This window comes from Ostrea edulis, chromosome 4 (assembly GCF_947568905.1).
Source record: "Ostrea edulis chromosome 4, xbOstEdul1.1, whole genome shotgun sequence".
In the NCBI taxonomy this organism is placed as follows: Eukaryota; Metazoa; Mollusca; class Bivalvia; order Ostreida; family Ostreidae; genus Ostrea; species Ostrea edulis.
Genome location: NC_079167.1, coordinates 58,905,484 through 58,933,455, shown reverse-complemented (window position 1 = coordinate 58,933,455; position 27,972 = coordinate 58,905,484). Strand labels below are relative to the sequence as shown.

Genomic DNA, 27,972 nt, shown 5'->3' with positions numbered 1-27,972 from the left:
TTAAATGGAGCTTGCAGCGTTCCATGTAAAGTAGTGAATTTCTAGAGTGAATGATGGGAAGGCTCATCGAGATGAACTGGAACTTGATCGGCTGTATCTTCTCCTCTTCGCGGGGGATCGTGACCTGGATCTGGATCGTCTTCTTGGAGGAGGACTTCTTCGTCTTGGGGGTGGACTCCTTATAAATACACAAATAAGAATCATACAGCACTTCAATACATATACTTCATAGATTTCATAAATCAATATTATGTACAGTCAAACCTTGTTATCTCAAACTCAATGGGACTAAGAAAAATGTCAAGATATCCAAGGATTCGAGATTTCAAGGGTAAAACACTTAGAAAATATGTGGTTGGGACTTCCGAATCAGTTCCGACATATCCATGGTATTCGAGACATCGGTGGTCGAGATACTAAAGTTCAACTGTACTGCATATTTTTTCCCGCCATTTAGCCTCTTTTCGTTTATGTGGCTATAAAACAGGTCTAATACAGATATTAAAGAAAAATTAGCTGCTAAAGTCATGTTAAAATGAGAAAATGCATTTGATACAATCATGGAACACAATCTCAGTTGAGCAAATCAAAATAACCTACAACACTTTAGTTGTAATTTTGACATATAGTCTCTATTGGTTACAGAGACACAGTAACTGAAACATTATTGTAAATTGTTAGTTGTGGAGGAATTTTTTACAATTAAAAAAAAAAAAAAACTCTGATCAAAGGACACGATCTTTTTTTTTAATTTTGATTTATTGCTCTTCCTTTTATATACATTCTAGCACTTTAACCATGGTTAAGATTTAAAATATAGTGGTGTGCAATTACCATTGCCTTACACCCGGGGCTACTGATTGTAGAGGTTGGGTGAGCAAAAACCAATGCTGTGTTAGACCATTAATAGGCTAGTAAACCTAAAGCAAAAGTAAACACATTAGTCAATATTAGGTTGACCGACTTTAAGGATGAATAGAAATACTGCCAAATCAAGATCTTCAATCCGTTTTAATGTACAGCTTACTCCACTTATATTGAAAATCGCTTATTTTGAAATAATACTAAGTCCCCACCCTCAGTCTCTCATTTTCTTTGCAGTAAATTATTGGTTAAGTTGAAATCATTTATATTGAAATGTCGATTATTTTGAAGCCAATTATTCTCAGTCCGCCGAGGTGATAATGTGTTGTTTTTATAACGGTTATACTGAAGTCCCCCCCCCCCCCCCCCCCCACCCAGTCGGCAATTGTCATGGTTGGTGACTTTGTAATTACACAGTACATACATGTACAAGGTTGTCTGTAGATTTGTTTCCCAACTGATTAGTATTCACTGCATGTTTTTATAAGAATAAAAACAACAGTGGAGTATGAGCACTCTCACATGTTGTGAATGTGACTGTTGGTAAAAATGCCCACTCCTAAAAAAAAGAAAAACGTCATTGGACACAAAATATGAACTAATAACTGCAATCAATAGGAAGTTGAAACCAAAATCTGAAATAGCAAAGGATTTCGAATTTAACCCTAGTACTTCAACCATGATTTTCATACAGCGTGCTGCTATCATTGCGGCTATTGAGTTGGGCGATTTCCCCAAAACGGAAACGTATGCGATCTGGAAACTATACAGAGATAGAAGACTGTCTTTTCAAGTGGTTTATAAATGCGGAAAAGTCCGAAAAATTCGCCAAAAAAAATCAGGCACTGCTGATTTCAAATGTTCATCCGGATTTATGAGGGCTTCAAAAAATTATGTGGCATAGCTTAGTGGCGCGAGTGAAAGTGTAGATATAAATTTGAGATATGACTGAATTAAAACAAACTAATAAATTCATTCCATTATTCAAATGTTGCAAATTTTGTAACATAATAAATTGATAATGAACAACGCAATATGATTTTATATTCTGCATTTGTAACCGGGATCGATATTATAATTAACATTTAAAACAAAGCTTCCAATATGGTTGACTTTGCTGATTTCGCCTATTTTGAACTTCAGTTAAGTTGGTCCCTTGAATTTCAATATATCTGGAGTAAGCTGTATGCATTGATGGCAACAGTCAGTTCAGTGACAAAATGGAGAAGTACCGGTGTTTTAAGGGGTCTGAGTTTCACTGTTTGCTCTGTCCTCAGTTTTGTATTCCTTAATGAATTTTTGAGATCAATCAATGTTCATTATCTTTACCTTTTTCTTTTCACTTGACAACAACGAAGAGAAAATGTTAGCTTGACAGATACAGTGGACAACACCATATGAGCATTGTTGTACTTTGATGAAGAGAAAAGTCTCATGCACTGCAAGGTCAAGATAATGCAAAATCCAAAGGTCCAGGGAAATTTATAATTTTCTTGAACTTGAAGGTTTTTCACATTCCATGTAGAGAGTATGAAATGTCACATAAGAATAATCAAACTGAATCATTCACCACGTGGACAGAAGCTATCAAACAAACTCTTTAATAATAATAGATATGAAACTGACCATTGCTTGCAAATTTATATCTCAACTTGCATGTATCAACTCCATTTTTAAGATTTTTGTTACGTAGTTTATGGGCTAGTAACTGACGATCTTGGTTTAATAACTTTGTTACTGCCACTAGCCCCTGGATTAGTGGTTCATTTTGTTAATTGCACACCCGAGAGGTCTTTAATGCCTAGTTGACAGTTTATGTCTGTTTAATTGATCATTTAGCTCTAGTCAAGATAAACTGGTAGAGGTAAAATCATTTATAAATGCTTCTGGACATTAGGCAAATATTCTCCTGTAGATAATAATGTAGTTAAGATTTTGAAGACCTCCTTTAAATGGATGTAATACACTACTTGGAGCTTGACCTTTTTTACTTGCACAAACCTTCGTCGGTCTCTGTATCTTGGGGAGGCAGGGCGGCCCCACCTAGGGGGTGGCCCTCGTCGAATTGGACTCCTTCGTGGTGGTGCTCTCGTTGGTCTAGCTGCCAACACAGCACTTGCTGATATTTCTTGTCCATCAATTTGACCTGATTCAGAAACATATATGCATACTTAAAATGCACAGTAAACAAATAAGAATGTGATGTTAAAAATTTGCACTACATGTATTAGAAATTGTTTGCATATCAATATGACTAATCCCGACCCTGCTGCTTTTGAGAATAAGGTTTTCGAAGATCTTTACTTATCATTCTTAAGAAAAACTGTGATCCCCCACTGAGGTCTCATCTTTTTAAAACAACAACAACCCTGGGCCATGATTTGAAGAAACAACTTGAATCTGCACTACCTGAGGATACTTGCAAATTGTGAGTACTCATGATCAGGACTGTTACTCTTGAAATTTCAACATATCTGTATCTGCACTATCTGAGGATGCTTGCCTATTCAAATGACTAATCATGGCATAGCTGTTGGTATGAACAAGAGGCCCAGGGGCCTTATAGGTCACCTGAGTATCATGTAACAACCTTCCAGTGTTTGAATTAGGTTTGTGTTTGAATATAAGAATTTTACTTTTGGATGGAAGAAACATTGAATAGCTATGTGGTCATGAAGTACATGTGTCATTTTTATGTTCAATCAATAATCCTTTTTAAAAAACCTAGGTCTGAGACATCATAAAGAAAAGGGTTATTTACTCCTTAGATAAAACCAATATACATAATAATTTCATGTCTGTCAAGCAAAGGGTTCTTAAAGTATTGAGTAGTTGTATACATTCCTATTATTCAGTTTACCCTTGTCTTTGTGATTTTATTAGCTACAATGGTCATCTTCTCCGAAAGGAACCAGTTTTTTTAAAATTACACTCATTTTGATGGTTTTTGCCCCACCCCTCAGGCCCCAGGGGGGCAGGGACCACGAATTTCACAATTTTTGTTCCCCTCCACCCACAGATGCTATATGCCAAAATTGGTTGAAATTGGTTCAGGGGTTTCAGAGAAGAAGCTGAAAATGTTCAAATGTTAACGCACGACGACGGACAAAAACAGATAGCAATAGGTCACCTGAATGATTCAGGTGACCTAAAAAAGACTTTTAAGACCTTTTCCAATATATTCTAATAATGATTCACTAAAATATCAATGCTGTTAAATTTAAATGCTCAATTCAATGTTCAATTCAAGGCCTAAATCTTCGGTCCAATACCTTTTTTAAAATTAGGTTAGTTTAAATACATCAGGTTAAACCTGTACATATTTTTACAAGCATAAGGGACAAAATGACAACCGAGAATGTCCAGGTTGTTGTCAGTCGTGAGCCTGACGCAAACAATTGTGAACTTAAACAGTTCCCACAGAGCCCATCGGCATCTTACTGTTCTACGATTTGGAAACATTTTGCTTTCATAATTGTGACTGAATCTTCAGAATTCAATCTTTTCTTTGATGTTATTACTTGTTTCTTCTATAAAATGTATCATATTGAAAATATTGAATTCTGGCATAAGTATTGCAATACATATTGTATCATGAAGGGGGCATATCATTTCAGCCCTAATATATTTCCATGTAAACCTTTGATCCCTTATGGTGACCCACTCAACCCAGGGGCATTGATTTCAACAAATTAGATTCATCTGCATTCTGATGATGCTTCCTTGATGACATGACTAATCATGGTCTAGCTTGTTCATATGAAAAAGATTTTAAAAGACTTAAAAGATTTTTTTATTGTTTCCCTCTATACATTCTCATAAAAAACTTCGTTGCCCCCCCCCCCCTAATTTGAGCAAACTCGATGCTAAACTACTTGAGTATGCTTGATATTAATATGACTAATCAAAGGCCTGCCATTTTTGTGAAGATTTTAAAAGTTTTTTCCCTATATACCCTAGTGTAAAACTTCGATTCCATGCTGTGGCCCCATCCTACCCTCAGGGTCATGACTTGAACAATTTTGAATATATACTCATTAAGGAAGCTTTCACACAACTTTTGATCTTTTTTTGGTCCAGTGGTTCTTGAGAAGATTTTTAAAAGATGCCACCATATTTTCACTATTTTTAAAAATTATCTCCCCTTTGAAAAGGATGCGAGACCCCTCATTAGAACAATTTTGAATCCCATTTACATAAGGATGATTTATGACAAGTTTTGTTTGAAATCAAAAATGTGTAAAGCTTACAAACAGATGAACGACTGACACAAAATGTGATCAGAAAAGCTTACATCAGTTTATAACTATTAAAAGGTGTCAGAGCTAAAAGAGTTCGTCAGATAAAAAGATTATACCTCCATCCATGTATTTCACAGCCTTTTCTGCCTCCTCGGGTGTTTCATATTCAATATAAGCAAATAATTTACTAAAGTTTGAATGCACTCTGTCCATAGGCATATCTATGTTTTTGACGCTGCCGTAGTTAGAAAATATCTCCATGATGTGATCCTTGTTTATATTTCGAGTCAGCTTGCCAATATGAACTTTTGTGGGCTTGGGTTCTGGACTCTTCTTTCTTCTCTTTGGAGATCTATGAAATATAAATGACTTATCATTCTACCATTGTACTACTGTAAATACCAGTAAACTACAGCAATCAAAAAGCCTTGCTGTAATTTCCTCATTAAATTTTCCATACAACAAAATCAATTAATGCAATTGTGGCATTATTTCCCTAAAATAATGAATAGCAGGATTTTTTCTCTCCCATCCTTTAAACAGACTATGTCATATTGATATACATGGATTTACATGGTTTCTAAATTTTTTTCTCAAGAATACCTTTATGTGATTCGTCTGCTGCTTTTTTCTATTCCTTGTTATATCAATAAAACCTTCAAGATCAACACCGTGTACTATATCATTGGAAACCCACCATTGATTACGATTCGTTCCTCTCTCCATCACCCGTGGGTCCATTCATTCTTACTCGCTCGTTCTCATGAATAAACATTTAGAAATATCGTCCAATCACAGTGATTTTTTAAGGCCCATTTTAGGTCTGAATTTCGGCCCTTTCCCCTCCACTTTTCCCAATAATAGAATTATGAAAGGAAAACGTATTTGAAAAAAATAAACTATATACATAAGACTTAACAAAGAGTTTTGGGAATGATGATTTGGATAAAATAGTTAATTTTTTTTTAGAAGGTTTAAGAAAATTAGATGTGTAAAATAAAGATAATATAATGTTTGATGTGATCTTAAAACTTATTTATGATAAAATTGATTTTTCCCAATTTGACTGAAATGTCAACAATTTTTCCCAATTCGAAAGCCACAGGACCCTTGTAAAAAATGTAGAAAAATCAATGAATCAAAGTAATCGTTATAGTAACGGAACTCTTCTGTTTTTAATGGTAGCATTAACTTAACTTTGCTATCACAACAATTGTATACCGAAAATGGACTGAAAGCATCTTGTTGATTAGACAAATTCGCTCAGGGTTTACGATGAGCGCCCAATCAAATTGCCTCATTAATTATTCATGAGAACGAGCAAGTAGGAATGAATGGACCCACGGGTGATGAGGAAAGGAACGAAGCGTAATCAGTCGTGGGTTTCCGATGATGCATGTACTATGACATTGTAAAAATAACTTCACATTTATATATACTACAACTACACAGCAATTCATAGGAATTATAATATGCCATACACAGCCATAATTAGCAATCATTATACTGTAGGAAACATCAATACATGATGTTCTTCATTTTAACAAAAAATGTAGACCGAAAGGTAGGCATTTTAATGAGTTTTCTTGACAAGCATTGTCTCATCAAATATACAAATTTTCTCAGCTACACTCTGTACAAATATCATGCAACCTTGCTTTACTTTTGGTGGAATCCCACAAAAAGATTGTTCCTTGTTTTATATTCTGTTTATCATACAAACAACACACCACATTGGGGGTGATATTACTGGGTATGTTGTAACTATTAATACGCAAGAAACTAAGTGCATGTCTATGGTTCACAAAATTATGACCCTGACTATGTGTGTGTGGCCCATCATGTTGCTTTTTAAAGCTTTCAAAAGTTATTCAAATACTGGTTTAGGCTACAAGTTACATTTTCAAACATTCATTAGATTTTCTATATCATGAAGTCCTCTCTATAGATATACTGCTTACTCGGACTTCTGTCTTTTGGAGGATTTTCCTCCCCTTCCCTTCCCACTTTCACTGGAGGAAGATCGACTGGAACTGGAACTTCCTGACCTGGAGGAACTGCTGCCAGAACTCCCACTGGAACTGCTGCTTGATGAAGAGGAGGATCCAGACCTACTGCGGGAGCGGGAGGAACTGAAAACCAAGTAGAGACGCAATAAAATTACATAAAATCATTCTGAGTACACAATAGTTATGGTAAACTCAATAAAGAGTAAATGTTTGCACATAATTACAGGTACACAAACCAAGGAATAAATTGAGTCATATTGATGAAAATGCACCTGTCTATGATGAGAAGAGACCCAATGTTAGCAACACTTGGCATCTCACCCAAGTCACTTTGCTAAATGCATGTTTTTTGAAATTTTGTTAGTATTATTGAAATTATGTATCAGACTGTTCATTGGTAAAGTCATAAAATCATCTTTATGGTGTAGCTGATTCAGAATCAATACACACTTAATAATTAAAAGAATAACCCCGAAAGATGAATTACAATGTAATCAGTGTCATTATGAACACTAAGTCTAGGTAAGTGGATCCAAGGACCCCAAAATCTCATATTAAGAATTTTGACAAAATGTATTTAAGGAAAAATGAACCCTGGAGAAATACTATTTCAAAATAGTTTGGATACATGAACAGTAAATAAATAATTTACAAATTAGTAAATGAATCATTGCCTTTGGTGGTACTGTGTTTGGTAACACGTGACAATTTCTTGAACATATGATATTTTATAACTTTTCAATACAAAATGACTCATAAATTATCCCAAACTAGATGTGTCGGCACGACATGAATGCCTCCGCCTGCAGTAAAGTCAAATGTAGGAATTTCATCTAAGTAAAGCATTGAATGTGGTATTGAGATTGTATGTTACACACATTTAGTACAATGAAGAACTCGACAACAATCCTTTTATTGTTTTAACATCCATAAAAATAAAGTTTTCTATGTTAAAGGAGCACAATTTCATAAAAAATCAACGAACTGGAACAAAACTTAAAACTCGGTTTGTAACTCACCAATATACACCTGCATACCAAATATCAATTCAATATCTCAAGGTATTTAGATAAAAAGGCCTGAAAACTGGTCATAGCATTAATTTTTCTACATGAAAGAGGCACAAAACCATAAAAAATCAACGAACCGAAACAAAACTCAACCACAGTCTGTAACTCATCAATATACATCTGCATACAAACAATCAGTTCAATATCTCAAGGCGTTTAGAAAATAGTCTGGAAAATTGGGTGTTGCAGAAGGGCAAAAAAGAGAAAAACTACATGCCCCGACCACTTTGTGGGGGGGGGGGGGGGGGGGGGGGGGGCATGAAAATGTTAGTACAAAATTTTTATAAACAAAGAGTAATGAAATATAGCTGTCCATAACCAGTCTTGGAGATTATTTTGTAACACTATCTTAAGATTTGTGCATAGGAGAACAATTAGATTTAATTAAGGTTTAATATGAAGGAAAAAAATCTGTCTGTGATAAATGATTAATGACTTACAATAAGATGCACAAGTATACTTTTTTGTCAACCTCCACAAATGATAATTTTCTAAAACTATATAACTTGTAAAAGTATAACTAAAATACATAAAAATCAGAGCATTTCATTAGATGTCATACATACATTCAACATGCTGTGTCTGGATACCTAGTTATATGCAAGGCTAGAAATTGCTTTACGCGTGTAAAGAAGAGATGTTTCAGCATCTTGTACATGACCGTGTGATGTGAAAGATGTACAAAAATACACATGGACTGTACCAAAGTAGAAGGAAAGATTCATCTTATACCTGGAGTCTGATCCACTGCTAGAGGAGTTCTTCCTCTTTCTGTCACGGCCCCTCTCTGACCCACTTTTCTTCCTTTCTCTACTTTTGCTTTGGCTTCGGACCCTGCAGCAATAATCATAGCAATATTGGAATGATAAACTAAAGAAGGACCAGGTGTTAATGTATCTTTTAAACAAGTGCATGAAAACAGGAGTCGGCAGTTTCGTGAGTGAAGCTTCTCATGGCTTGGTTTTTGTTTATTTTGACTTTATTTCTTGTTTATTGATAAAACTGCCGACTCCATGCCACACAGGAGTCGGCAGTTTTATCAATAAACGAGAAATAAAGTCAAAATACTCCTGTGGCATGACGTACATTAAACGTAATACTAATAGTACTAATAGTAATACACCAATTTCAAACAATAAAAGGACACTGTAAAGATGGAAGTCCCTCATAATATAATTATTATTTTGGGGTAAGCAGATATCCATTACAAATCAGAATATGTATGACTGGTATATCAAATGACTAAATCCACGTTATGTCGTTTGTTTACATTCAATAAAAAGCAGAGGAAATTCTAACAATCAATAAATACTTTTACTGTCTACTCAACGACAATGAAAAAACATATAAAACGTTCCGTGAATAATAATCATTTTAAGAAAAATGCTTAAAACATGATTTACTATAATGATGTTTGGGATATTTGTAGATTTACTTACATTTTCAAAGCAAAATCATAGAAGACGCCGACAAATTCCTTCTCGATATAATACGTTCAATTTCATTGGATAAAATTGAGTCGGTAGGCTATTTGACCAATCAATGATAAGTATACAATAATTAGATGTTAAAGATGGCGACTTCCATAAGGAAAGTGACTGACGAAAACAATGAGGAGATTTTACACCATATTTCAATGCAATTCTTTCAAATGGTTCCAATAAGACGTTTTCAATGGACTGTATGCATTATTTAATATTTCTATATGTTTTACTTAATATTAGTCTAAAATTCTGACTTAAGAAAACAAAATCAAATCTGTAGGCATAGTGAATCAAATTCCTTTTGGAATTAATTGAAAATTAGGGAATGTTACGTTATTGCATCTATATGCTGCCATGTACCTTTGGATCTTCCAGTTAATCCAGTGGTACATAGAATAACGGGAATGGCACATAAAATCACCGAAGTGGTGCCTACATTGATGACTTACAACAAGAATTGTGATCAAATTGATAAAAGTATGATGAATATCAACAAATTTTGTGCTTTCTATCGTAATTCCTATTGTATGGACCATGGATATTGGCCTGGGTAGCTCAGTGTTTAGAGCATCTGATTAGTAATACAGGGGTCCCAGGTGTGATTCACAGTTCAGCCATAAATTTTCTTTCCTATATTACATTTGGTACCTTTGACTACCCCTGGACTTCAGGTGAAAGTCCTGTCCGGGGCAAAAGAATCTAGATTGTGTGTCTTTGCCCTTGAAGACCTTTTAAAGGAGGGAGGAGAATGTAGTAGTTAGGGCTATATGGACCATGGATATCGGCCTGGGTAGCACGGTGGTTACAGCACCAGATTAGTAATGCAGGGGTCCTAGGTTTGATGCTCGGCCCAGCTAATGGCAGCTATAGATTTTCTCTTTCAATTCCTAGATCACAGTATCTTTAATTACGATCTGATCATCTTCTATATTTTGTCTTTGAAATCTCATAGTGGTGAGAGTGTGTAAAAAAAAAAATGAATCCCCAATCACTTGTACTTCAAAATGCATTATCCATGGGCAGAGTGTCATCTTGATTGCAAGAATGATATGTTCAGAAATGAATAAGATAGTAAAATAATAAAGGAAATGCAAAATATGGTCATCAGAGGAAATTCAAGCTGAGTACTTTATTCTTTTATATTCAGGGGCGGATCAAAGAATTGCGGTTACGGGGGGGGGGGGGGGGGGGCATAGAAGAAGCTCCTGGATTTTATAGGGCTTGAAATATGTCTCCTATTTAGTCATTTGTACTATTTTCTATCAATTTTGATAAGGAGAAATTAATAAAATGATGCAAATTTTAAGAGTTTTTTGGAAAAAATTAAGTTCTTCCAATAAAGTAATTCAAGAAATCAAAAGATTTTGCCATTTATATCTCCAGGAGTGGAAGAAATTATTGCTTCTTTTATCGTTTAGTATATTTTTCTGAACAAGACACCACGATTTACTTTAAATTTGAAAATTTAGGGGGGGGGGGGGGGGCGCTGGCTGCGCCCCCCCTTAAATCCGCCCCTGATATCAATATTATATTAAACTATTCCAGCTATTTCATATCCTTTTCAGTTTATAAAAAATTCTCAAAAATAAAAATATAGGTGTTATTCCGGTCACCTTAAGCACCATCCCGTTCTTTAGAGTGTCATTCTGGCTATAAATAGATGTCATTTCTGTAATCCTGAGCACCATCTTCCAGGTTTTCTTTCACGAAGTGGTAGATGTATATTTATACAGCACTAGAATTTTTCTTGTTTTCTTTTAGAATTTACAAAATTTTGGGTGAAAATTTTGCAATAAATCGCTTGAATCAACTAATCAAGCAATGATAAGTAAAAATTTTCCATTAATAGCCTACACATGTTCCCTATGTTTAGAGGTAAACGCCTTTTGTTTTCAAGGTCAAACTTGCTAGAATTGATTTGTAGTGGTTTGGGCTATATGGCCAGGATAGCTGAGTGGTTAGAGCACCTGAATAGTAATGCAGGGGTTACTGGTTTGATTCCCAGTCCAGCCTTAAATTTTATTCTTTCTTGTTACATATGACCATTGACCACTTCTGGACTTCACTTGCAGGTAAAAGTTCTGCTCGGCGCTTATGGCCATTGAGCAGGGAGGGATCTTTATCATGCCACACCTGCTGTGACACGGGACCTCGATTTTTGCGGTCTCATCCGAAGGACCGCCCCATTTAGTCGCATTCTACGACAAGCAAGGGGTACTGAGGACCTTTTCTAACCCGTCTGGATAGCTATGACAGTGGTTAGAGTACCTTACTAGTATAATGGTCTTGATTGCTCAATGGTTAGAGCACCTTACCAGTAATGCTTTCCTTTAGTCAACAAAGATTATAAATAGGGATGATTTTCATTCCAGATAACAGATCCAGGCTTACAAAAACATGCAGTTCATGACTTAAATTTCCTCAATAGCTATGTTCTTTCTTTTCACATACAGTATTTCGCAGTATCTTAAATTTGCTGTTTTATTGAACTGAGGGGTATGTTCGCTCTCGAATGTTGACTATCCCAAAACTTTTTAAAGGGACTGGTTCACGATTTTTGAAAAAATATTTTTCATTTTTTATGTTTAACATCAAAAATATAAATCATTAATGTTGACAGCCAAAATTTTGACCTTCTGAATGCAAAAATAAAAGCGATATTTTAGCCTTAAATCTGTGTTATGTAAGCAAAGACTAGATTCTTTTAATGTATACAAACAAACTAGTGAAATATTAATTTTGTAATATAAACATCATAATTTTGCATAGTCACAAATTTTAACATTTGAATGGCACCTTTTACCCAAAGAATGCTTGAAATGTGAAAGATATATTAAACTTGGATCAATATCCATTTCTTTTGAAAATTTGTAAACAATAACATACCACAATTTTTGTTTACAAAACAAATAATAAACTCTCTAAAATGAACTTCTGTGATATTAAATGTATAACTTTAATTTTTATGTGAAATCTTTTAAACACATTAGACAGTAGATTTTGATCATTAAAAGTGAAAAACAAAATTTTGGGGAAAATCGTGAATCAGTCCCTTTAACTCCAGACAGTGATCATGCTGTGAAGAATAAGATGTCTTGACAGATAAATGAACTGAAGAAAAAGTGTGTGTTGAATAAAAAATTAAATATCAAAGCAGGAACATAGTGAGGTTTTTGTGGGGGAGGGGGTATATCTATATTTATGCCAACCACAGGGTCATTTTATATGTTCGTGCACCTTTCAGGAAAAGTCTCTGTGCCCTGTGAATATTGGAATTGAAGAGCAACAAGCAGTGCTTGAAGCAACAGTTTCCAGTACGCAGTGTAAGAAGTACCCAACATCCCTCAGTTACCGACGGTCATTTGTCAAGCATCTGATTCAAAAGGCAAGAGTATTTTATCTGTTTTCATTATATTTTAGAAGTATTACTGTAATCAGACAGAGAAATGAGTAACTAACAATTACCTTAGATGTGTCATTTAGCTTAAAGCATGTAGCAAGTGCTAGCTGTAGCCTAGCTTATTAGATGTAGAGATAATTTGATTTCCTCTGTAACACACACTTTGATATGGTTTGGAATAGATTTTTACTTTTTGAGAAACCTGTCAAGTGTAGACCATCTCAAATTAAGTTATAATGTGAGAATGATTTTTTAAAAATGAAATGAAAAATTAGCATTATTCCTTACATAAATCTTAATTTTGAGGAACTATTTTCAGCTTGAAGACAGTGATGTTGAATTATGTGATGAGATTTATGAGGCTTACACAGATTTGCTTCAGGAAAGAGATGAAGGCGATGACACTTTGTGTTACAAGTCTTACTTTCTGGTGAGAAGTCCCCCCCCCCCCCCCCCCCCATTTTTTTTACATTCAAATTAGGGTATTAAAAGCCATATAGGAATCATGTTGTCCATATGTGTGTATCACCATCCATCTGACCATCATACAGGGTTCCAACTTCGACTGAATACCTTAGGGGCCAAGTGGGCCCCTGAATAAGAAATCCTGTTAGCCCACATGAAATTTTAGTAGCCCACACATATTATGAAATTGAATAACATGGGGCCAAAAATAAAAATTGATTTGTTTGATGTACTCCGACCGACCCGTGAAAATCGCCCCTACCCAATCATTTTTTTCAGTACTTTTAATTTTTTTTTTTTTAATTTGGTTTCCAGGGAAATAGACATTGTTTCATTTTAAAGGTTTGTATTCTCTAAGAAACTTTTTTGATGAATGTTTTATAGCTATAATTATTAAATCTGTCTTGTCCAATGTTTAATGAAAACATCAATAAATTTCTAAGTCTGCGTTTTTATGACAATAATCAATTTTTTCGATACTGCAAAAAAAAAAAAAAAAAAAAAATACTCACCTACCTACCCACCTTCAAAAATGTGGGTCGGAGTACATCAAACAAAAATATTTTTAATGATGGCCTGGTTGGTTTTTTTTATAAGAAAAAAGAAATATCAGGTCACATTGCAATTTATTTAAAAAATTAAAATATCAATATTTAAATTCTGTTTCCTTCTCCGTAATTCTTTCAAATACCTCTCTCATTTCCCTCTCATTTAGTCAACCTAGCAACTTTATGATCTTCGCAGCGTCTGACTTTAACACACGTTTCTTCAGACTTTTTATGTTATTTCAAAATTTCTCAGCTTTACGATGCTGTCAAGTTTATAACTTGGGCAAGCTGTCACAACGATTGGACCTTTCGTGTCATGTTTTGTACACACAGCACGTCATCCCCTTTTTGCCGTCATCGAGCCATATTCTCCCCTTCTTTCCACTTTGGTTAAAAGCAGACGCTTTCTTTTCGTTTGAAGTAACCCTTGCGTTGTTCAACTTCTGGTTTAAATACATTTTGGAAGGTTTGATACCCCAGGAATCATGAATGTCTCGCCAAGTGGCAAAACCTAAACCGGAAATTGAACGTCAATTATAATAGGGCTCGGATCGGTCGGAAAGAAAAATGTTGATCGGACAATTACGGTCGCCAAGTGGGCGACGAGAACGGAAATTTTGGGTGCCCACAAGCAAAGTTTAGTCGCCAATGCGAGTGGGCGAGCGGTAATTTGGAACCCTGATCATAACTTTCGTTGTGACACAATATCTTGATTAATTTTCAAATATTAAAGGTTTTCATATTTTATGGAAAGGTAGGTGGCTATTTAAGGAAGACACCTAGAGTTTTTAAATTGTGATGTAAATTTTCAAGGTCACAACATGCCTTCAATCTCTAACTTTACTATGCTTGATTATGACACGATAAATCAAAACGTTTTCAAGATCCTATGACATTTTATAGAAAGGTAATTGATGATTAAAGAGAGATGTCAATAGATATTGTGGTCAGGAAGTCAATGGTCAAGGTCACAGAAGACCTTCAATCCAAGTTCAATGCACTTTCAATGTGACACAATATGTTGAAAAGTTTCAACATAACAGATATCATGTTCTACAGAAAGGTAGTTGTTTTAATAGAGAAAGACACAAGAATACAATAAAAGATAAACAACTGGAGGAAATATGAATCGCAAAACAAAAAAAAAGGATTACACAAATTAACAATAACAGTGTTTTAGAATATTATAGCAAATATTGTGACAATAATCCATACTCATAGAGTAGGTATATTACTGTACAGTTGAACTTTTGTATCTTGAACACCGATATCTCGAATACCATGAATATGTCAAAGTGATTCGGAAGTGCTTATTCTTTAAGTATTTTACCCTTGATATGTCAAATCCTCGGATATCTTGGAAGTTTTTTCTCGATCCCATCAAGTTTGAGATAATGAGGTTTGACTGTATTTTGTTTATATATTATTTATTTATCACATTTATAGTTATTTATCTGCCCAACTCATTATAGTGTATATTATTTTATTTATAGTTACATGTATTTTATTTATCTGCTTCGAATGGTTTAAAATAATTAAAGTATCTCAGAGAAGAGTCAGCAAACATTTTTTAACACCACATAAAGACTAGAGCAAGAAATTATTGAAAAGTAGGATGGAGAGCTGATGCATAAAATAAAAGGAAAATTTACAAAAAGACTTCAATGGTCAGGCTTTAATACAATGAGATAATGACTTCTAATGGGGTGTAAGATTAATTTTTATTTTGTTGTTTTTCAAATATATTTGATTTAGACAAAATTCTTTTGCTGTTTACAGCCCAATAAAGAGATAGTGAACCTACAGGAGTCTGTGCACATCATCTCACAGGGAACCACAGGACTTAGTACATGGCAGGTATGGTGTGTTGTTGAGAAGTAGAGCAGGTTGGGCTCCTCTGATCAAAATTTTATCCTTTAACTTTACTGCTATTCAGACCATCACAAGGAAAGTAAAACCACAACAAAGTTACGGATAGTGAAACCATAGTTAAAGCACAACGAAGTTACAGATAGTGAAACCATAGTTAAAGCACAACAAAGTTACGGATAGTGAAACCATAGTTAAAGCACAACAATGTTACAGATAGTGAAACCATAGTTAAAGCACAACAAAGTTACGGATAGTGAAACCATAGTTAAAGCACAACAAAGTTACAGATAGTGAAACCATAGTTAAAGCACAACAAAGTTACAGATAGTGAAACCATAGTTAAAGCACAACAAAGTTACAGATAGTGAAACCATAGTTAAAGCACAACAAAGTTACGGATAGTGAAACCATAGTTAAATATGTACACTGGTGAATAAAAGTTCCAATGATAATATCTTCTTGATGAAATAATGTCAATGCTACATTTCAGCATATACATGTTTCAAAGGCATTAAGAGTATTTCCATCTGATTTCAGGTTTGACTTGTTAACTTGCAGAAATAGAAACACTTCAATCTCACTTTTTTTTTTGAAGGCTGCTTTGCATCTGGCCGAGTGGTCCTTTGAACACAAATCTCTTCTTGAAAACAAGTATGTATTAAGGGGCAAGATCAAAAGATCAATGTTGGATGAAAATCTAAATTCAAATGGTTAGGGGGAGGGGGGATAAAATCTTCCGTAAGTTTCTGTCATCCGACATTGATTACACTTTAGGAGAAAAAGGAAAAGGAAAATGACAAGCAATTGTTAAAAACCACATTACTTTTAATGTACACTTTCATTTGTGAAATAAACAGTAGGAAAGGTATACATGTACATATAGTTTTATTTATAATCCTATGTTTTACCTGTTAATTAATTATAGTCAACATTCATCACATTTACTTTTTAAGGTGAAAACTATGTGAATTTAGTTTTTTGTCAGACATTTAACCATTGATCTCGCCCCTAAAGCATTCAGTTTGTTAAATTTTTGCTATACAATTAAACCTCATTATCTCGACGTTGATGGGACTGAGAAAAAACTTCAAGATATGCAAGGATTCGAGATATCGAATACAAAATACTTAAAGAATAAGTGTTTGGGACTTCTGAATCACTTTGACTTATCCATGGTATTCGTAATATTAGTTTTTGAGATACTGAGGTTCACCTGTATTAGTTTTTAGAATAATTACTGTGCATGAGACAGCTTAAAACATGTTTGCAACTATTCTAATTTTGTTGTATTTTGCTAGTGAAAAATGTGAAATTAACACTGCTCTGAAACTAACATAAACATTGTCTATACTTAAAGATCAAGATTATTATAAGCATCTCCTAAAAATTTACATCAATATGCTTGTCAATCAAATTGAAAAACAATGCAGCTAGGTTTGATGGACATCTGGGCACTGCCTTACATAGTCCATAGCATGATGTTTTGATAGCATTTTTCTTATAGACCAGAAATATAGATGTATAGGTACATCAATTACACATAACAATTTACAATTTATGAAACTATCACTCAGAGACAGATGAAAAAAAGTATATTATGCATATGTTGTACATTTAATGGATATACATTAAAGAGGATAAACTATAAATTCAGATGATTTTAGAATAAACTTGCAATGAACATAGTGGTCTACAGGTTCATTCCACCTCAAGGAGAAATCATTTTCTGCATCTATTGAATAAATAGTTAACTAAATTATAAAATCAAAATTTTTAAAATCTGAAATATAGAGTATTGAATGAGTGTATGTGGGTCTCTGTGCCTCTGATCTATAACCGTGGTCATAACTTTTAACCTAACAAGATTAATACTTTATATTTTTTTAACTGAAAAAAGGTCAAAGCTATTTGATTAATTAAGAAAAAGGTCATTTATCATAGTTATGGTAAATTAGCCCAGAACTGAACTTGGTGGTGCTGGGGTACATATATTTTATAAATGCATCTTGCTCAAAATACTATTATTCAATACATACACAGTGCATTTTTATTATTTCAATTGCAACACTTCTTGAATAGAAGGTGTAATTGACAAAACAGCTGTTTGATTCCAGAGTTGAGCAAAGGAGCTTTGCTAACAGTGTTGTGGAATAAATACATTCCTAAATATTTTGACTGAAATTACCTAAATATTAGGATCAAAGGATCAATTGATTCATTAGCAGAAAAAAAAATCGTGTTTAGATCATGTTCATTTGTTTTCAATATTGACCATAAAGAATATTTAGGCGAGTTCCGTGTATCAATTTACATGAATAGGTCCCTACAAGTAATTTCATATACATTTATAAACTTAAAGGGACTGGTTTACGATTTTTGAAAAAAATTATATTTCATTTTATTTTGTGTGTTAAACAATAAAGATATAACACATTTAATGTTGACAGCCAAAATTTTGACCTTCTTAATGCAAGAATAAAAGCAATATTTTAGCTTTAACTCTGTGTTATGTAAACAAAGACTGAAATCTATTTATGTTAATAATCAAACCAGTGAGATGTTATTTGCACAGTCACATATTTATCTTTCAGATGACATTTTACCAATAGATTGATATTCATTTCTTTTGAAAACTTTGTAAACAATAGCATACTGCAATGTTTTGTTTATGAAACAAATGATAAACTCTCTAAAATGAGCTGTGATAACGCATAACCTTAATTTTTTGTGAAACCTTTTAAGCACATTAGACAGTAGATTTTGATCATTAGAATTGAAAAACAAAATTTTTTTTTTGGGGGGGGGATCATTAATCATTCCCTTTAAAAGGCCACATGCATGAATACTGATCCATGAAGCCACAACCAACACCACAGTTGATAAGAAATTAAATAACGTTTTAATTTAGATAAGTGTTTCTGATGGAAAACATAATAATTTGAATCAAATGCAAAGCTGTAAACAGTAATAAGAATTAAGTTTATTCAGATATCAGTCATATTTTAATGTACATGTATAACAAAAAGAAATGCATAAATTAGTGTTCATATTATTTCTGACGAAAATGTGATATTGTATTTTTTCCTTTTCCTTTTTAGGAATGTCCTTGAACTTGGTAGTGGACTGGGTTTTCTTGGAATAGCCCTGTGTAAACAATGTCAGATGAATTCCTTTACATTCAGTGACTTCCATCCACAAGTTTTATTCCTCCTCATGAAAAACATTGAAATAAATTTCCTCAACAAACAATATTCCTTGGAATGTTCACCACAGGTCTTGGAAAATTGTGAGTCGAAAGGTAGGAAAATGTTGAAAAAGATCAAAAGGCAGTTAAGTGTGAACAAGGAACCAGCCATAGAAGATAGCTGTGAAATAATGCAAATTAGCTACAGTTCCATGGTGTCATCAATGGACAAAGATTTACAGGAAATGGATGAACAGGAAGTGTGTTCAGAACAGGAAGAGGAAGTGAATGATAGTAATGACCAGCTGCTTTCCTCCAGTTCCCACTGGTCACCACTGAATGATTCCAATGTGTATGTCCTGAACCATAGTAAGACTGTGAGGCTGATGAAGTTTGATTGGGAATTTTGTGACAGGAAGGATTTGTCAGAGATCCAGCCAGATGTTGTAGTTGCAGCAGGTAGGAAGGACAAACTCTTGGATTGCTTGTGGGAATTGCTGTAGTACTTATTGTACTTTCTGCTTGTTTTCTTCTGAAGGCTAAAATAATACCGGATATTACATGTACAAAACATAGTTTTTGTGTATACCAAGTGGTAAATATCTGAAATTTTTTTATAAACCTGATTACAAGCAGTGGACATTGCACTTCTGCATTAAAAATTTCAACTGACAAATCTGTAAAATGTAATATTGGATGGATTTTGAATTGCTATGACAAAGTTTTTTGCTATGTTTCAGATGTGGTTTATGATAAGTCAATCATTCCATTCCTGGTACAGGTGTTGTATCAACTTCTGTCTGGTGCTTTAGGGTCCTGGCCCGTGGCATACATTGCCTCCACAGTTAGAAATGAAGACACAAGGGACCATTTCCTTGTGGCTCTTGGTGAGTACTCTCTCTCTGTCTCTCTGTCTCTCTCTGTCTCTCTCTCTCTCATCATTGCACTTGTGATGATGTGTTTATATACCTGATATACATCAGTATGCATGTAATATTGCAATTTTCTAATGTAAAACTAAGGTTTGTGTTAATAGTTTTGGTGTCTTTTCAATTTTCAGGTAGCAAAGGACTGCGGTATGAAATTTTGGATCCACCAACAGAAAAAATATTCCATTATGATGATATAATTCCAATTGAGATATTGCGTATTTGGCATCCAAGTAACAAGGCTGTGAAGAATTAATGTTTACAATAGTTTATATATGCCATCATTTTGTATTTTTTAGCTTATGAAATACATTTTTATGTAATACTTATGTGTATTTCTATTAGATTTGTAATGTATAGTATAGGCTTGAAATCCTGTGTAATGAACAAATACAAAGAGGAAGCAAATAGTTTTGTAGACATGCATTGAAAACTTGACATCTTTTCATCAATTATTTTGATGAAATAGACATGCATTGAAAACTTGACATCTTTTCATCAATTATTTTGGTGAAATAAATGAGCTGTAATGAATGGGATATAGAGTATAGGATTCATGTTTAAGAATGTCAGAGATATGAAAGATGATATAGTGGTATGTATAGGTACACATAATAAAATGAGTTTGGCTGGGTAAGAACACATTGTCATTTTCAATAATGGTTTATTAGTTAAATGCTTTAACACTTTAAAGAAATTGATGAGACTTTATATTATTTGTGCCAAAATCATGCAATTATTTTCAATGCATTTTGAAAATATCTAGTCATTTCCAAATTTTATTTGTACTGTAAAATTTAATTTATACTAAATATATGTATATTATTAGCATTCTTCATTGATTTTTTTATGCATTTGATATATATACAGTTATGTTTGTTCACAACTCTGGGCAAATGTTTATATATGAATTATTATTGTGTGAAGGTTTAACATATCCTTAATTTCTTTAAAAAAAAAAAAAAGAGGGAGAACAATTTTTTTTTTCATTTTTCCATGTCCTGAATCGAGTAATATCACATGTATCATTATTTATCTGACTAAGAATTTTTTTAAAGCTTTATAAGATAATTTATTTCTTTTTTTGATTTGAAGTACATGTAGCAGATAATGATTGTATATGATGAATTACTAATTATTATATTTTATTTGGGAATCCTTGTAAAGGACTTTAAATGTAGTTATTAATATTCTTTTTAATTTTTGAATCAGGGTCATTGAAGACTATATAAACAATACAGTTTTCTTTTTTTTTTTTATAGAATAATAGACGATGGTTCTTTCCAGTGACTGTCAGTTGTCATTCCATATTACTTTTGCTCAGTTTTATTTGGATATAAACTAAGTGTACTAATGTATATGATTTCAATGAAAAGAAAGTCATGTGCATATCTTGAAGAGAATGCTTTACTGGCTAGAGCCGGTGATTTCAATCACAAAATAGAAAGCACAGGTTGTATTTTGGTAAGGATGTGAAATTGCTTTTAATTTCAGTTTAAATGAGAGAAAAAATGTACGTTAAATTTCCACATTTTTGGAACACATTTGCTTGCTGTGTTCAGGCTCTCTGTTTGTTTTATTTGACTTTTTTTCAAAGTGTTATACATTGTACATGTTTAATGGTGGAGGTTGAAAGGGGGCACTTATATTTTCTTCCTTTAATTATAGAATCCCCCCTTAATATTTTATATCTACTCATTTTATATTATGGTAATATATGTCTGTTGTAAAGGGCATTTCTGTTTTATTGATGAATATTAAATAAATATTGTTGAAGCTTGAAAAATGGTGTGATTGCTTAAAAACATCGGGTTTGGTATTCCAGAAAATTATTTTCCCGCCAAAGTTCGATTTCATGTGAATGTTTATAATAATTAAGCACTTCCTTTTGGGACACTGGTGAACTTCGACATGAAAAGGTGATTTATCCTTGCAAGCCAACATTGTCATTGGCTTATGTTGGACGACTGCGAGTCGGAGGCGCGCCACTGCATCTGACAAGACGTTTTTTTTGTTTGTTTGTTTTTTAAAAAAAAAAAACAAAACACCATAGATCAAAAGCCAGTATATAGGCCTACAAATGTTTTTGTTTCTTCCAAATATTCGTTTCAAGCCATTTTCACCTCCTTTTTTAATCTAGTTTCTTGCAGTATCTGTATTAATCACTATTAATAATTTCCAATTGCAAAACTTAATTTATTAATGCTTAACGATCAGACTTACTTGAATCTCTAGGCTAACACTAAAAGCATCTCGTATGAAATATGATTTTACAATCGAAACAGCGATACAAGCTCTCACTTTTTAAATATGATTTTTTTTGTGGGTATATTTCTGAATATAAAGATGGGTTTTCGTTTGATGCATGAAATAACCTACAGCCTAGAAGACTTGGACTAAGTTGGAGAGACATTCTTATTTTGAATATATTTTTTTTAATTATATATTTTGTTAGTATTTTTAAATCTGGCTAAAATCATTTATATATATGTGTCAATTAGAAAAAGATGTATTGATTTAGGCTAATATATTATAAAATTAAATTGAAATAAAATGGCGAAAAAATAAGAAAAGAAAGTTTGTACGACTCTTTTGATGGTGAAATAATAAGTCAGGAGGTGGTTTAACAAGCCATTAATTAAAATTTTAGTGTAGAGATCATCCTTCAACTATTTAGTCGACAAATGATATTGTTTGCTTTCAAACATAATTTCTTCAGTGAACTGGTTAATAGAACTAAAGTTAACGGTTATTTCAAAACTATGTTATGAAACTATAAACATTTCCATCATAATCCAACAACTGTATGAAGATACCAAGTCATCCATGAGGGGAAGCTGACAGAACCCTTCACTGTACACTCAGACTGGCGGTCGCCAGGGTTGTCTGCCCTCACCAACAATCTTCCTCTTGGTGATTGACTGGGTTAAAATGAGACAGGGTACAGCAGGTAGGACAGGTATCCAGTGGACCTTCTCAAAGCAGCTGAAGGACCTGGACTTCGCAAACTACGTCAGACTTCTCTCCCACAAACAGCAAGATGCACAAGAGAAACTGTCGTGTTACAGAAGAAGCAGGAAAGATTGGGCTCCAAGTCAACATCAGGAAGACAGGTCATTAGAGTGAACAACAAACAGCAGGCTCCAGTGCGACTCCACCAAGAAGTCATAAAGGAAGTTGACAAGTTCGTCTACCTGGGCAGTTTGGTCAGTAAAGATGGGGATATGGATAAAGACGTCAAATGCCTCATCAACAAAGACAAGACATGCTTTCAACACCTTGAGACAAATCTGGAAATCAACCGCTCTCTCACTCCACAAGATCCAGATATTCAACACCAATGTGAAGTCTGTCCTACTGTTTGGTTCAGGAACTTGGCAAGTTACAAAGATCAACAGACTACAGACATTTGTGAACAGAAGTTTCAGAAATATCCTCATACATCAGGTGGCCGGAAGTCATTACAAATGAACAACTGTGGGACAGGATGAAATAAATCCCAATTGAAACTGAGATCAAGAATCGGAAATGGGGATGGATTGGCCACACTATGAAAACCTACATCAAACATCACCATGCAGGCAGGCTCTGGATTAGAAACTAGGAAAACGGAAAGTGGGTCGACTAAGACAGACATGGTGCAGAAGTGTCGACACTGAGGTGAAGGCCACCGGAATAACTTGGGCGGAGCTGAAGAGGACAAGCTAGAACCACGTGTGTTGGAGGAGAGTTGCTGCAACCCTATGTTTATGAGTAAACTCGGGTGACCTATTGCAATTAGTTGTCGTCTGTCATGCCTTAACAATTGAACACTTATAACTTCTTGATATATACCATTCCAATTCTTTTCAAATTTGGTATGAAGCATCTTTGGGACAAGGAAGACATAAATTGTAAATTTCAGGACTCCTGCACCCCTGGGGCTTTGGGGGCTGGATGAAAAATGCCAAAATTTACCAGTTTTCAAAAATCTTCTCTACAATTACACATGTAGGGAAAAAAGAGACAACTAAATATATAGTGATGTAGAGCATGAAGGCCTCTACCAAAATTGTAAATTTCATGATCCCTGGGGGTAAAGGTACTGGCTCCAGGGAGGGGCCAAAGTGTTTAGGTGTAAAACGTTTAAGTATTATCTTCTTAAATGCTATTGATACTAAATTGAAACTAAAATAGATATTTAGAAGGATTAAGACGTCCTTTATCAAAATTTGTAAATTTCATGATCCCAGGATATTACAGTTCTGTTTCGGGGTGGGGCCAAATTTATAGTGATTATTGTCTTTGTCATTTGAAAGACTTCTTTATGTTTGCTGATATGGTATAAAAACTATTAAGTGCATATATAAGAAAAGCAGGAAAGGATATACCAAAATTGTAAATTTTGCAACCATAATTATGGTTTTGACTCTTGGACAGGTCCATTAATGTTATGTATATTATGTAAAGTCTTTCATCAGTGTTGTCACTTTAATTCTGAATTTAACACATCTTGTTTTATACTGTGTGCTGAGTATTAGAATTTAGCTTAGATATGCAGAACAAGGATTTTTTTTCTAGATTTCATAGCCCATTGCACTAGTGATACTTTTAACTAATACTCAGATGACTTGATAAGGCCTGTGGGCCTCTTGTATGATTATGTATTTCATAAAAATTTTGATCAAATTTGGCTTCAAACAACTGTTTAATAGACCTAAAGTAAAGGATTATTTCAAAATTATGTTTAGAAACTGAAAACGGTTTTATGATTATGTATTTCATAAAGATTTAATAAAAATTGGCTTCAAACAAATATTTCGAAAATAATTTTCCTTTTGCATGAAAAACATTGAAATATTTTACTGTTCTTGTACTTTTTCCCACTGTCAAGGTTTTGGAAAGTGATAGATCTGAGGCTGTGGAACAGAATGGCGGAAATTGGAAATATTTCAGTGAGCATGGTGAGTTGTCTATTTTATTCAATTAACACTTAATAGGCTAATACTGAATGTGCAAGTTGCAGCACTTGAAACAAAAATGGTTTCAATTTTTGAGACATAAAGTGATTTAGCAAAGTTTTTGCTGAAAAAAGTTGTTGCTTCAGTAAACACCAAAAGCATTAGCCCAAATAGTCTCATTCAACCAGATGCTTGTATGTTTCAGTAATCTACAATGAGCAAGAGTGGTAAATGTTCATGATATAAACAGTTGTGACCATTAAAGCTCATAGTTTGGGATTATTATACCCCCCGAACAAAGTTCAGGGAGATATATAGGAATCACTCTGTTTGTCCGTCTGTCTGTGCAGATTCGTGTCCGGGCCATATTACTTCTTTGTTCTTTGACTTAGGCATACCATATTTGGCACACAGGTGGATCACCATGAGAGGATGTGTCATGTACCTTCATGACCTCCATATGACCTTGACCTCAAGGTCAAAATTAAAGGTTTTTACAATGGATTCATGTCAGGGCCATGACTTCTTTGTTCTTTGACATAGGCATACCATATTTGACACATGAGTGTTTCACCATGAGACGATGTGTCAGGTACCTTCATGACCTCTATATGACCTTCAACTTTGACCTCAAGGTCAAAATTGATTATAGGGTTTTGACATAGTCATACCATAAGACATGGGTGTATCACCATGAAACTATGTGTCATGTACATTTATGACCTCTTTATGACCTTGACCTTTGATCTCAAGGTCAAAATTGTAGGTTTATGCCATGGATTTGTGTTCGGACTATATCTTACATTTTTTTCTACAAAGGCATACCATATTTTTACACTCAGGAAAGAGGTAATTTATACCTATTAACAACACCCTTTGTGAGATTGGGGTAAGCGGGGGATATTCTTAGTGAGCATTGCTCACAGTACCTCTTGTTTTATTTATGTGATGACACCTTCCTTGATAAGGTAATGTAATGATAACTGAGGAATCATGATCAATTCTGTAGCCTACTGCAAAAAAATGGTGTCATAATTTTTTTTGGAAAAATGCTGTACAGGACAAGCTTTCCATATCCTGTTGGCAGCACCACAAGACATATTTCCTGTCAACTAAATTTGTCAGACATTTATCCAGCAATTTTCTTGAGTTTAAGGTGGCTCACTACAACCTGAACTAGTTTCTCAAATCAGTATGAATTGATTTAATCATAAAAGAGATGATGATATATAATAAGTATATATGCCAAAAATGCAGAAAATGTGCAAATTTGGATAAGACCATGATTTTCAAAAAAAATTATTTCAACAGACATGAACAAAAGACTGGCGGATTTGAACACGAGATCTGCGGTTCACCAATCCAATGCTTTAACCACTGAGCTACAGACAAACAAATTGATCAATACAAATAATTTCACAAAACATTTAAATCGCCATCTTGTGACGTGTCATAAAGAGTATAAACTTTAGTGTAGTGAGCTACCGTAAAAGGTGGATTAAATTTTTCAGTCACTGTTGGAGGTGTGTTCTTACAGTCAGGTTCAATACCAGAATTTTGGTAAGCCTCGTTCTGACATTACAATCGTTATTGTGAATCTTTTCCAGATTCTTCACTTGTCATGGTCTAATAGCTGCACACTTCTATTATGTTAACGCTATTGTGACGTCATAAAACTTTGTATAACATTGCTAATAGTAGGTTATATTGATGAGTTCAAATAAACCACTATAACGATCAGACGTGTTTTCCTTCAATGGTATTAACCACTTCGCAACATTTGGTGCAGTCACCGACGGAATTCTATACACAATGGAAGGAATACTCAAAGCTATATGTGTCGGCAAAAGAACAGCAGAGACAACGTTATTTGGAAGATTTGTGGATCTAAAAGAAAATTTAGCTACTGAAGAAATGGCGTTTTTAGAAAATCGCTTTTGCTGAAAGAGCAGACCCTACAAGAATTGACTGAACACATTCAGGAGACAGATGAGTACATGTTTGAATTAGACTGTAAAAAAGGTGGACTTAAAAATTTATGGAAGCAATGAAAGGTACAGATACAATCTACTTTAAATGCCAATGCTGAGTGTTTTACATGTATTACAGAAATTTGTGATAAGAATGTTCATTACAACCATACTTTTACACCAATCTAAAAGTTTAGTTATCTCAAAGCTTCAACTGCGTGACACAGCAGCACAAACCATAGCAGGGTTTATGCTTATGAATGCAAACTGCGAAACAGACATAGATTTGCTCAAAGAATCTATTGATGAGCCCCAGAAAATTAATGCGTACGATCGCACTTGACTGCACTCATGGAGCTTCCTCTATTAAAAAATGATCCTATTAGTTTGAGAAGTAATGGGGACTTCTTGGAATCTCGTGTCAGAAGTTTGGCGTGTGTAGGTCAAACACAAGAGATGTATGGAGCTTTGCTTATTTCAGTCATAATGAACATTTAGCTGCCAGCTGAAATTAGGAAAAAAAGCCCAGTGTACTTGAATATGATGGTGACAATATTGTGCTTCAAAATTTTCAGAAAGCTATCATCAAAGAAGTAAAAAATCATTGAAACAGGTCATATTACTAACAAGAGTGGATTTCAGCAACGTTTCTTACTGATACCACAACGAAAAAACTCTATGTTCGTAATTCATGTAAACTGGAAAACAAGACATTCAGATACTTATCAGTAGTGTTGTACTGATAATCAGAAAACATCGATTAACGATGAAAAAAACCTACCGATTCCGATGATCGATTATTTTTTTTCATAATCGATCATCGGATCCACACATCTCATAGAGCGCATTCCGGAATTAGACCGTTTCCGTTATCGTTTTACCTGTGCCAGGAAAAAAAAATGGCGTCAAACAATGGATTATATGATCACCCGGGCGTGAATAAGAAGTCAGAAGTATTTCGGATTTCGGAAGGTAGATCCAAGTACAACGAACCTA

The 27,972-nt window shown here is 34.1% G+C and overlaps 2 protein-coding genes across 2 annotated transcripts in view; one reads left to right on the top strand and one right to left on the bottom strand.

Moving 5' to 3' along the window:
* LOC125667970 (RNA-binding protein with serine-rich domain 1-B-like) overlaps nt 1–9,716 on the bottom strand; it is a 9,889-nt gene extending 173 nt beyond the window's left edge. The window contains exons 1-6 of the mRNA XM_048901687.1: nt 9,624–9,716; nt 8,917–9,018; nt 7,067–7,237; nt 5,222–5,457; nt 2,866–3,010; nt 1–178 (exon numbers count right to left, since the gene is read on the bottom strand). The exon at nt 1–178 is cut by the window's left edge and continues 173 nt beyond it. Of these exons, the coding sequence (XP_048757644.1) occupies nt 64–178; nt 2,866–3,010; nt 5,222–5,457; nt 7,067–7,237; nt 8,917–9,018; nt 9,624–9,625 (771 nt within the window). The 5' untranslated portion in view covers nt 9,626–9,716 and the 3' untranslated portion in view covers nt 1–63. The remainder of the gene's footprint in view (nt 179–2,865; nt 3,011–5,221; nt 5,458–7,066; nt 7,238–8,916; nt 9,019–9,623) is intronic.
* Nucleotides 9,717–9,739: 23 nt separating this feature from the next.
* Nucleotides 9,740–21,852, top strand: LOC125667967 (protein-lysine N-methyltransferase EEF2KMT-like). The gene is made up of 8 exons (XM_048901679.2): nt 9,740–9,865; nt 12,913–13,053; nt 13,388–13,498; nt 15,861–15,938; nt 16,549–16,604; nt 19,052–19,596; nt 19,878–20,024; nt 20,198–21,852. Exons 1-8 carry the CDS (start codon nt 9,749–9,751, stop codon nt 20,320–20,322), a joined length of 1,320 nt encoding a protein of 439 aa, XP_048757636.2. The 5' UTR covers nt 9,740–9,748; the 3' UTR covers nt 20,323–21,852.
* Nucleotides 21,853–27,972: the final 6,120 nt, after the last annotated feature.

What these genes read in the sequence shown, in the direction of transcription:
- LOC125667967 (XM_048901679.2), top strand. Translation starts at nt 9,749, where the DNA reads ATGTTAAAGATGGCGACTTCCATAAGGAAAGTGACTGACGAAAACAAT. An exon ending in TCAAGCATCTGATTCAAAAG is followed by an intron (nt 13,054 to 13,387) that starts GCAAGAGTATTT and finishes AACTATTTTCAG; the next exon opens with CTTGAAGACAGTGATGTTGA. An exon ending in CCATTTCCTTGTGGCTCTTG is followed by an intron (nt 20,025 to 20,197) that starts GTGAGTACTCTC and finishes TTCAATTTTCAG; the next exon opens with GTAGCAAAGGACTGCGGTAT.